The 12,554-nt window shown below is 35.6% G+C and overlaps 1 protein-coding gene across 1 annotated transcript; it reads right to left on the reverse strand.

The window, feature by feature from the left end:
* Positions 1-254: 254 nt before the first annotated feature.
* Positions 255-10,716, reverse strand: LOC129379922 (E3 ubiquitin-protein ligase TRIM39-like). The gene is given in 18 exon segments (XM_055060870.1): positions 255-1,143; positions 1,258-1,354; positions 2,035-2,153; positions 3,074-3,184; positions 3,276-3,340; positions 3,890-3,916; positions 4,043-4,090; positions 4,455-4,602; positions 4,674-4,907; positions 5,461-5,556; positions 6,225-6,273; positions 6,275-6,317; positions 6,320-6,326; positions 6,942-7,183; positions 8,221-8,385; positions 8,388-8,460; positions 8,753-8,906; positions 10,658-10,716. Coding segments are annotated over 17 exon segments (1,815 nt in total). The 5' UTR covers positions 8,894-8,906; positions 10,658-10,716; the 3' UTR covers positions 255-993.
* Positions 10,717-12,554: the final 1,838 nt, after the last annotated feature.

A 12,554-nucleotide genomic window follows, 5' to 3' on the forward strand; every position in this document is an offset into this window, starting at 1 on the left:
ACTCCACCCATCGTGACACTTGGATATTTTGCATATATTTGATGATCACCTCTAGTTGTTTCCCTATCTGAGTTTTGTATTTTTACATTTTCCTTATTTGTTCATTTGCTGTATTTTTGCCACTTGCTCAATAACATTTCAAAAACAGAATGAGGAGAGTTAACAGAACTGCTGTGTAAATAACCTTCACCCACTTCAAAATAAGAGCATGAACATAAGCATTTAATTATTCTTAACAGTAAAAAACCAAAACTTTGACACGTCATATTTTATTTAACTGCACGTTTACAAAACAGCAAAGTAAATTAGTGCTTTAAAATTCATCTGGAAAAATTAACTTAAGGGAAGCTAAAGGCACTGAACATTTCCAAAGTTAGCAAAAACTTCTAATAAGAAAAATTAGCTCTGCTACTAGCACTTTAGTGGAAGTGTGCAAACTAACACATTTTCAAGATGGCAGATATCCTCTTACTACCTTGTCTCAAGGCAGACTAGCAATTAGCTTTAGCATCTAATCTCTTGTCATCCTGTATGACGAGAGACTGAAGGTAAGCTGTTAGCTGCTAATAACCTCTCAACAGAACCCCACTTCAAAAACATCTAAATTCTCCTTTTAATGTAACAGAAAATGGCATTTAAACAAAAACTGCTTTACTAGATATCATGAAAAATGTTCATTATACAATAGTTTATTCAGAAACCACATTGTTTGTCCCATTTAAAGGTATATTACCTGAATAAAGTAAATTAGGTGTTAAGTAAATAGAAGGGATAAAATGTGGTACAAGAACTGAAAACCAAATCCAGTCAGAAATTATTGTCATTTTCCACATTCTGAACATTTCAGGTTGTTTCTTGAAGCAGAAAACAAAACAATCCTGGGATTCCAGCTCCAGATCTCCAGTATTAAATTATCACATTATATTTCTACTCATAAAGATGGAAAAAGCTGAACAAAAGAGAAGCAACTCATTTTAAGTGTCTGAGGAGCTTTTACTCCATGTTTACTGGACTGATGATCAGGGGCATTTCGTTTTTTCCTGATTTGTTGGTGCAGGGGCTGAAGAAGGGGAAGAGGTTTTCAGTGAAGATGTCGTGGAAAGAGTAAATGTGGACTTTGGAATCGACGTTGTAAAAAGATACCTGTGGGAAGAAGAAAAGAACAAGGACAGTTTACTAACTTAATAAGGTTTCACATCCAGCCGTTAGTCGTTAGATTGATGAGTTTCTGAAAGTAAAACAAAGTTTTGTTTTCACCTCTCCTTTCTCATAGTCCACAAATATTCCAATCTTATGAGGTCGAAGTTTCATCTCCACGTTTGTGCACGGCTCAGAGCGAAAGGCGTAATTGTGTCTGAGGGAAAAGAAGAAAACAATTAAATTTTCTAATGACTGCCTGTAGAGCCTTGATGGGAAGAGTGGACACACAGCCAGACACAGGGATTTAACGTGAGGAGGTTTCTGTTATAATGTGAAAATAAAGTCATAATGTTACCAGAATAAAGTTGTCACATGGCAAGACAAATTTTGAATGACAATAATGTAATAGTTCTAAAATATAGTAGTACTTGTGTAATAACTCCTCCACAATTTTTTTTAAAAGAATATTATTGTGAACTTTTGGTATCAGTTCTACAAATGATATACTTAATCTTCTAACTTATTAATATAAAATCATTATTAGCAGGACTTTTAAACAATTCAGGAAATAATTGGGTTGATTTTAAGGACATAATTATTTACTGGACAGTGTTTTTACCTCAGATCCAAATAATGATCAAATTTTTATTTTATCAAAATGATTTTCTAGTATTTTTATGACTTTTTTCTGCTGATTTTTCTGCTTTATTCTTGTGATTTGAAAAAAAATTTATTCGTCTTTCTATTGGAAAAGGCTTTATTGCTGCAATATTTATTGACAATAGTAATAAAATGAAACTATGCATTTCCGTTTAGTTCTCTATTAAAAGTATTTTTGTAAAAAATCAACCTTTAAGCCTGCATTTCATCCATCTTCTAGAAGATTGAACTCACTTGTCTCTTAAGCTGAGGAACCAGAAGCCGTTGTCTGGGGTGTAATTGATCTTCCCCTTCCTGTTGACGGACTGTCTGGCCACGCCCAGATCCCAGTCCGTTTTCCCGTTCACCTCCACCTGTTCACAGGAAGCGCAACATGTTCCCCCGTCAAACAGAGCAGATCCTGAAAGCTTGAGACAAAACTGTCCAGCCAGTAACGCTGACAGTTTACATCCAGTCACAAACTTCATACAGTTACAAATACAGCTGGACAATAAATCAGTAACAATATATCAAAAGATAATTCACTCTGAGCCAGAACCGCACAGCATTCTGGGAGATCGGTAGAGGAAAAGCTTTAGCTGATCAGCCTATCACTGTTGGTGGAACTCTCTCTTTGGTTACCTAGCAACGACCTGTTGAGTAACTGCGCAGCAGCAGTTTCAGGTTTTGCCTCATAACTTCTTAAAGATACAAAACAACAGCATTGAATGAAAACTGTGGATAAAATAGGGAAGGTCATGTCACCAGTTTCATAGCATTTTAGATATTTAGACCAAAAAATCTAATCATCAATAATTGATATTGACTGATATGAAACGCTCATCGTCCAGCCCAGGTTTCCTAAAATTACACAGAACTTGCAGGTTTATTTGAAGAAAGTTGAAGGTCCATTTGTGCCTTTTCCGCAGTTTACTGGTAAAATTTACAGAACACCAGCTGTTACTTTCTCAAAGCTTGTAGATTGATTCTTACTCAGAACATACTTTTTAACAAATGTTTTAGTGTACAGAAAGTAAGATGTTTTTCCCATTTGGTTTCTAGAAAGTGACACTGAAGAGTCAGTAATTCATAATAGCTACATTTCCTTGTTTGATATATATTTAACTTGAATTTTTTTTTTTAATCTTTGTTTATGCACATATAGCTTCAAATGTTTTAGAACAATTAAAAGTTTCAGATCCATTAATGCTTAAGTAATATGGCTTGAACTACAATTGTACATATTCACTTTCCATTCAACATTTTATAGTAGGATAACTTTTCAGCCTATTACCTCCCAGTAATGTTTCCCATGGGAGATTGCTTCTCTCCCCAGGACACAGACCACCCTGTTGAACCTCTCTGGATTATCTGGAACGTGGTTGTATCGATCTCCACACCAAACCTGCAGAAAAATGGACTATTAGCCCGGTTTTCTAAAATCTATAAACAAAACTTAGTGGTTAAATGTTGTGATAACTGAACGGGAAGCTCACACTTTTCAAATCTTCTGACAGGATCAGTCTGGGATGGGCAGTGCTGGAATCCAGAGTGACGTTCACTTTGTAGAAAAACCATGACATGAAAATTAATGACTAAAAATCCTGGTCTAAACTCACGTAACAATGCCAGTTCATGCTATTAAAATGAAAAGTTATTAGTTAATTGTACAATTCTATAATTCTACTTGACAATAGACTAACTTAAACTGAGAAATCATTTTCTTCAAGCATTAGCTCTTAACTAAAAAGTTGTAAAAATATATTTTTGGTTAATCAATTTTCACTTGAGAAAATCATTTTACAATATATGGATTTTGTTTTCCAGTTGGCTTGTTCTCAGGCTAAGCTATGCTAACTGTTCATTCATCTGAAGTGTTATACTTATATCAAATATTGAATGGGAAGTGAATATGTACAATTGTAGTTCAAGAAATATTACTTAAGCATTAATGGATCTGAAACTTTTAGTTGTTCTAAAACATTTGAAGCTATATGTGCACAAACAAAGAAATTTAACTAAACCCTCAAAATTTCTTAATTTTTTCTTATTCAAGCTAAATATACAGCAAACAAGAAAATGCAGATTTTATTAATTTAATTTTACATACGTGCAAAATCCTGCATCTTCTTTTCTCCTGCAGGAGAAACAAACAATACATTTACGTGTTACAGATTGTGAAGTTTCATGTGAGGAAAAAAATTATTCATGTGATTAAATGAAGTGTTGCATCCTGTTTGTTCAAACCAAGAGTAAAACTCACTGGGCTTTGTTTGTGCCACACTGGCCTCCAATAGCGGAGAGGGAAAACCTGGAGAAAAACAACAAACTGCTTCAGGAGCTGGGATCAATAAAGCTGAAGTTTAATTTATTAGAATTATTTTACAACAGTTTCATAATTTAATCTGTGTGCAACAACAATATGCTGTTTTTTAAGGGAATAAAAAGACAGACGTTTCGTGTTAACCAAAACTTTACCACTAGAGGGCAGTGTTTAATGATTAATGGTACTAACTGAAGTTTCAGCTTCAACACTTTAACCAAACCGGCTCTTTACTACCATGAAAGAAGTTCATCTCTTTTGGATCAAAAAGAGTTGTGCTCATATTTTTGTGCACTTTGGTACAAAACTATGTGTCTTTTTCCCTCCTTGTTCTTGTTTTGCGTTTACTAACCATTTTCTAGAATATTCCTCAGATCTCGCTGGAACTTTTCCACCGTAGCTGCCAAAGATCTGTAGATGGCGGCCGTCCCCAGGTCTTTCTTCAGCGACACTCCGGTCCAGTCTTTGGTGACTGGAGGTGTGGACAGGCTGGAAAAACTCTGAGGAACATTTACAAATTAATAAAACATCCAGAGTTTTCTAATTAAACCAACCTTAAGTTCTGACTGACCCTGACGCAGTGAACATGGTCCTCTGACGTGGCCAGGTCACTGAGAGCAGCTTCTCTCCTCTCCAGTTCCTCTATCTCCCTCTCCAGCTGGTGGATCATGGCGTCAGCCTGGTGCTCCGCCGACCTGCGGCTGTTATCCATCACCTCTATCAGCTCCGCCTGGGACCGCTCGATGGCGGAGGCCAGCGCCGAGAAGAGGCACACGGTGCCCGACGTCTCCCGCTCCACCGCCATCTGACCAGGGTGAAGGGTCATTTAGAGAAACACTTAGAAACTGAAGATTATGGTAACATTTGGTTGGCAATTAGCAAATTAAACCAGGGCTTAATTTGACTTTAAAATAGCAAAATATTTGATATTCACAAAGAGACTTTAGTAAAACATTTATTTTTTTTAAAAAGGACAATCCCAAAGAAAGAGAATTAGTAGGAATTAATACTACTGAATAAAAAATATCACTATTATTGATACAGATCACAAGATTGTCAAAAATATCCTGAACAGGTAAAAAAAAAAAACCAAAAAACAAGCAAAAATACAATTGTTAAAACCAGTTCATAACATTTAACAGTAAATCAAAAAGAAAGGCAAAATTTGAGAAACTATACAAAAGATCAATTTAATTTAGGTGTTTTTTAATGAAGTTTAAAAGGTCTAAAAATATTTAGAAAACTAATGAGAACATGTTTTTTTATGAGAGGTAACTTTTTGTGTAATTTAAAAAAGGTTAATTTGTTTAAGAAGATGTGGTTTTAACCTTAGATTGTGCAGGTTGTGTTTGTTTTACCTCTAGTTCTGTCATAGACTGTCTGATCTCCTCGATCTTCCTCCTCCTCTCGCTGATCATGTCCCGGACGTCCTGCTCAGAGTCCCTCAGCAGAAACTGCAACACCACCAGAAATAAATTACACTCACTACCAACATCATGGCTCTGATTTCTCCTATAACAGTTATTTTTAAAGTTCATTTCTGGGATTACAGACTTTGCATCTCATCCTACTAACTGAGGCTTTACATTATTAATAAAAGTTTATAATAGTGATGTGTTTTGATGAGCTACATTCCTAAATGCTCCCACTGGCTCAGATTATAATAAGTATATTATTAGCTATTAACAGGAACACAGACACTCAGCTCTACATTATGATGCCACCAATATTAAGTCAGTCATTCCTTAATATTGATATAAAATACTGGTTTCAGTCATATTGTTTCACTAATGTGGGAAAAATTATTATAGTTACAAGTGAAATCATTTGCAAATGGAACTAGCACTTTTTCATCAATATTAAGGAATTATCCACTCAAAACCAGCTCCTATATTTTACCAAAAAGTTAGTTTTGTCTTATTTCAAGTAGTAAGATTTTATGTTTTTGCAGTGCACAAGGGTAAAACTGGTACAATCAGCGACAAAGAGGTAAGTTGTGAAATGGAAATGTACTCAGCATGAGGAAACTGCTGGCATCTGCACTTTATTGAGCAACCGCTGCTAATTTCTTTCAGTCAGTTTAAGTCAGTCCAAACAAGAGCAGAAGCTTTTATTTTCTAACCTTAGTTTCCATCCACTCGGCCTCAATAGTGATGGTGTCATGATCGTTGGTCTTCGATCGCACATTCAGGACAGATGCACATTTGGTCAGATTACAGTAAAGCTGGAAGCAAAAAGAGGAAAAGTTACAGTGCTGCTAAAATGTATTTTCTCCATTACAGATTTTTTTTTCTTTTGTATTTTTTGTTCTAAATTTCATAATTCTGATTATTTTCAGTCATTATTTGCATCTGTTCAGATATAAATCAGATTTTTTTAGTACAATATATGAAAGTGGAACAAATCAGCTTTTTTGGGGGTGAACAGATCAGAATTGGGTCGTTGGATGTTTCTGGAACTAGAAAACCTGGAAATGGTTTCTAAAACATTATTTCTACAGCTTTACAAACAGAAGAAACAAGGAATGGTCTGTAAAGAAAATGATGCATAACACACAGCAAGTCCAGCTTCTTAATGGTTAAAAATAAAAAAACACAAAGTGGCCTAGTCAAATTCTAGAAGTCGATGCTCTGAAGAGACACCCTGGATGTGGCTGAATTAAAACACTTCTAAAGAAAGGAATATTTAAACCTATTTGATTATTTTAAACATTTAGATGTAACAATAAGCAAAACATATGAAGCGACTAGTATTTAAAACACAGTACATGTTTCCTCTATAGTTTTTATATCAATACATAAAATAATACCAATAATATGTGAATGAAATACAAAGTTACCAATATTCCTCTGTTATGGATTTCGCACAGAGGGACATTCTGGCTACTGGCCGCTCCGCTCAGAGTGAACCTCCTGCGATTGTTGGAGTGGGGCATCATATGAGGGAAGTGAGGATGAAGATGATGATGCTCGGGGCTGTGGTTCAGACTGGAAGACCCGTAGTGGTCCGGTACCGATAGAGCCATCGTGTTTGTGGCAGTCGGGTACAAAGTTGACGTGGACAGACCTGGGAAAGAATGCGCTGCCAAAAAGAAACCCCAGAAAAACTGTTAGGTCCTTTTTAATATGTAATTTATTTGTATTATTTAAGAAAACAGAATCTAACAATCAACATTTCATCTCTTGGACGGCATTTCAACATTCCTGCATCGCTCCATCATCGCTGGATTACATAACCCTGACAGGAAAGTCATGTATCTCCTGCATAAGTGAAATTACCTGAACTTGGCAGCTTTCACAGATGTGCTTGTTATGAAACCAACCAGAGCAACAAGGTTATTGTATAAAGGAGAAACCTCCATGTTGCTGTTCTCTTGTTTCTCCTCATATATCTGTCCCTAAACATTTTTCCACCGCAGGATTTTTAACGTGATGAGATCATTGTCTCTGCTCTGCGTTTTTAGTTCATTCATAAATGTTGTAACTAATATCATCCTGGAGTCACAGGCAGTATTTAAGCTTTTGAGATTGTAGTCAGTTGCTCCCAGTTGTTACAGAAGAAAACAACTGAATAACACACCATGGCAATAGTCTAAATGTAGCAAAATAAGAGGAAAAATTTTTGCACCTGCACCATGTTGAAACCATGATGTTCATGATGAACAAAAGTTAATTAGAACAAATCAGAACTGACGTAACAGAGTCTCAACAACATGCTGCATTTCTAGTAAATACATTGAAACCGCAGCTTCTCAATCACTGGCCATGTTTTCATGGGTTTTTTGAAATATCGCATAAGAAAAGGTTGATAGAGATGTTAAGATTCAAATATCTATCAGTTTCTCAAAAAGGGTTTTAAACTTTTAGGGGTTTTTTTCTTAAAAGTTATTAATGCGCTAAAAGGAAATGGAAATGCATTTGCCAAATAATTTCTGACGTAGCAAATGTTCCCATCCACCGTTTAATCTGTGCCTTACCACAGGCATGAAACTTTGAAAAACGTCCTAGTCCAAACCTTCACTCAATTTTTAGAAGTTGTGTGGTCTCTACATTTTGTTTATTATAGCTGTACGTGATGTCAACATGTGATAATGTTTGCAAACCCTTTCGATTACTTACCCTGGGATTGAGCCGTGCCGGTCAGAGCTGCCACGTTCTTGGGCAGAGGTTTTGGCAACTTCTTTTTTAGTTCTGCCATGAAGTTGTGATTTGTGTGTCCCATCATTTTTCCCTTCTTGTCCTTCACTGGCCCTCCACCTTTCATAGATTTGAACTGATCGGTATCTCTCGCAGAGTCCTGTTGATCTGGAGGTCCGGTCGCTTCTGAAAGGTTTTCTTACATAAAGGACACTGGAAAACCTGGAAGAAGACGATGGAATAGGTGAAAAGATGTCCAGGAGAAAGAGATCGAATCAGAAACGCCAGCAGACAAATGAATAGGTAATGAAGATGGAAGAAAGATCGTACAGTTGAAACATAGCCTTGTGACTGTTGTACCTCCAGTCATGAAGGGCTGACAGCAGGAAGCTGGTATTTAACTATTTGATTCAACAAAGGTAGAGTTAAAGCAGCTCTACCTTTGACAAGAAAATTTAAAGAGCAAAAATGAAGAAACAAAAGACGATTGAAGGGAGCTTCAACAATCACTCACCTGAGATCCATCCCAGTATGTGGTGATGCAGGCCATGCAGAAACTGTGGCCACATGGTATGGATGAAGGATTGGTGAACACATCCAGGCATATAGAGCATGTGAACTGGTCTTCAGTCAAAAAACTGCCATTTAAAGACATCCTGAAAACAAAACTAAAGGACAGGCATGAATTAGACAGAATATTCTAGAAAGCAGAAGGTCAGTCGTTTTGACCTTAGGACACTCCAACCACCTTGTCTGCTGGTGATGGTCAGAAAGTCAGCAGTGGCTTCCACCATCACCAGGTGAATGTTTTCATGAATGACTTCATGTATTGTGAACCACTTTGGAGTTTTGAAGTCAACATGAAACAATTCTGTAAGAAACTTCTTAATGTTAACCCTAAAGCCTTGAATGACTTTCCCCCTACATTGACACAGATGCATAAGACGGGCCGTTGTAGCTGCCGTTATACTATGACAATTCCTAATCCCTAAAAATCTGATTAGGGAAAATTAAGGGTTCATAGAAAAAAATCTAAACATAGTGAAGCATGGCATACTGGAGGTTTGTTCCAAACATTTATCTCAGATCAGATTAGGATGTTCAAAAAACCTCCAGGAATGAAGTGGGGTTGGATTCTCTCCCTCATTTTCACGTACACTTAGTTCAAATACACATACAGGTACCAGATCATTAAGGCATGAATGCTGCAACCTGCCAATATTTTTCTATTACATAAAATATTTTCAGATTCATCTGCTGTTCGGATTTGGTGTTTTGGACTAAAATGTATAACTGCTATTGGAGAAGGAGAGGGAGGAAGCACACATAGAGTCTTGAACATAATTGAAGGGCAAAACAATATAAAACAAATTCTAAACTAAATATTTTTTATATCCTCAGTTATTGAAGCAATTGGTGTGAACCCTTAAGTGTTGTTTGACCTTTTCCCTACATATGCATTGGCACAGATCTCTTGACAATTACTGGTTAATGAACCCAGGTTTCCGTTTTGGACAGACAATGTTCCTTCCTTACTAAAGATCTCTTATTTAAATGCCAAATCTTTACTGACTTCAAAAGCAACCCTCCTTCCAGTGTTTGATATTTGATTATGTCCAATAAAACTTCTCTTTACTTGTAAAGTATGTTCTCCTTTGCTAAAGAAGGCGATAAACAAGTAGTATTGTGAAAAGAATCCATACATTTCTAATTATTTGAGGTAGTCCTGTGTCTCTATCACCAGTAGGGATTAAAAAATTGGTTAAAAGTTTGTCAAGCTCAAATAAAAAAAACATAAGAAGAACAGTTCTTATGGTGCTTCGTTGTAACCTCAGACTTTAGTAATAACGTCGGTAATAATAAAGACAGAAATTATTATGCTTAAGCATGTTTCAAAAATAAAACTCAATAAATGTTACAAATTTTCCCAAACAGAGTCATGTAGTCACATCAGAGAATATTAACCTTTCATAAACCATAATACAGGCAAACAGAGCTAAACACAAACTGGGCGTCCAGATAATTCACTTCTTACACTGTAAAAACACAAAATCTTACCAAGGAATTCTGGTCTAGTTTTTAATGCAAATATTTTAGCACACTTGAAATAAAACTGACTTTTAAGTAAATTTTCAGGCTTGTTTTAAGTCAATAATCCATAATATTGATGAAAATGTTCTAGTTCGATTGGCAGATAAAGACATTTTTTGCATGTTTTAGGTAAAATAATCTCACAGTGGAAAAAGTTATTTTTCATCAGTATTAAGAAATTATTGACTCTAAGCTCCTAAATTTTGTTGTGAATTTGCGTTTATGTAAGTTTTGTATTTTTAATTAAAAAAAACTTTTATAATCCCCACGAAATAACACAATGTGACACATTACTTATATGCTGTCGAAACATATTAATTTTACCTACTTCAGAATAACAAGCAGATACCTTAAGCTGTAAGTCCAAAGCCCTGCAGAGACGCTTGAGGCCCGTACCTTCTGTGCTCGCAGCAGTTGAGGTTGTCTGGGATTTAAACTTCCTCAAATCTTGCGTGTGGGCGTACCTGATTGAGGGCGGTGGTGTTTCGTTCCAAAGCCACTCCCACTCACCTGTCTCTCATTTTAGCAGGTAAAAGTGGCAGGACTGGTTAAGCTAAAAGGAACACACTCAGATATGCTGCAGAGTAGGTCAAAAGTCAACAGATCCAATCCTGAAGCTGTGTTTCAGGAGATGTTCAGCTGCATTTCTCACGGGTAAAGTATTTCCTGGAACCGAGCATAAACAAAGACTTGCCAAACATCATTACAACAACCCTTTGATAGATAGTTTGAGTTGCTCATTAAGATGGAGATTAGCTGGAAATGGAAAAGTATGCATAGTCCTAAAACTGCAACATGGTTCTGTGAAATGGCTGCCTGCATTGCTTTGGAGAAATGAACAAGACCAGTGAAGTTAAAGAAATATGGGACACCTTCATGCAATTTTTGAAAGCAACCAAGCTGAAATGAAAATAAAATAATAAATAAAAGAACAGCACCTAAGATTATCAAGAGAGTGACACTTTATCTAGGCACTAGATTGAAACTTTATTTTATTTATCTGTATACTTATACATATATTTAGTTACTGTACAGGCAAATATACTTTTTTTCCTTTATTTAAATGGTTTTTTCCTTATTACCAATGCTGTTATTTTTTTGTTGTCCCTTTTTAGTACAATCTTGGTTTGTTTTAAGTTATACCCCGAGGGTTTGTTGTGGGTGTTTGAATGTATATTTTTATATATGCAAAAATTTAATATATAAATTGTTTTTAAAAAATGAACTCTGCCATTATTTTTAACCTGGGCACTTATGGGGGCCGTAGCTCAGGGCCCCCATTTTCACAGATTTTTCCATCATTAGTTGGTGTTATCAGTTCATACCTAGTTATGTATGATACTTTCTATTAATTATTGCATTAGCAAAATATTTTTTCTCTAGGGGACAGAACAGTCCCAGGGCTCATGTCCTTGTAGACCTGGTCCTGTTTCTAAGCCTAAGAGATTATAAGCTGTTAGAGGTATAATCTGAAAACACAGTAGTAATGATGAAAATACAACTAATAAAAAATAGAAGTCAATTTAGTCCATAAATTAAGTCATAAACATGAAATAACCCAGGGACTAAATACTGGCCAAAATCACAAAAATTTATTAATTTCTTGGTGAAAAAGCTTTTTTCTTCATTCATGCCTCTTGAATGAAGTCGGTGTTGGTGAGGTGTGATTTTGGCACATTCTTTCATGCCAACTGCCTTCAAATATTGAAGGTTCTGGGTAAACAAACAAGATGAGTATTCCAGTAGTTTGACATTCTTTCTCTGAAACCAATTAAGAGTTTCTTGTACTCTGTTGTTTTACTTAGAAATTATCATTAGATTCTTTTCAAGAATGTTGTGGTGCTTTTTCCATTCATCCTCTCTTGGTTTCTGTGAAGAGAGGATGAATGCTGTATGAAAGCCAACTCTTGAATGTTCCGATCTGCAGACATAATATGACCATAATAAAGTTTCCCAGTATTTCTTTGGACTGTTCGAATTTCATTAATTTTATTTTATTTTATTTTTTTGTTTGAGGAGTGTAATATTTCGCAGTGAGAGTGCATTAACAACATTTTATATTGTTTTCATAGGAAAAACTTTAAAAGGATTGCAACAATAGACTTTATTTACAAAATATGTATTTAAAATAACATAGTAAAAAGAATTGCAGGCTGTTTACTTTTCTTAACAAAATTTAAACAAAAATATTTTCACATGGACGTAGCCATGTTGTTTACGGCGCA

This window comes from Poeciliopsis prolifica, unplaced genomic scaffold (assembly GCF_027474105.1).
Source record: "Poeciliopsis prolifica strain line A6 unplaced genomic scaffold, Auburn_PproV2 SCAFFOLD062, whole genome shotgun sequence".
Classification (NCBI taxonomy): Eukaryota; Metazoa; Chordata; class Actinopteri; order Cyprinodontiformes; family Poeciliidae; genus Poeciliopsis; species Poeciliopsis prolifica.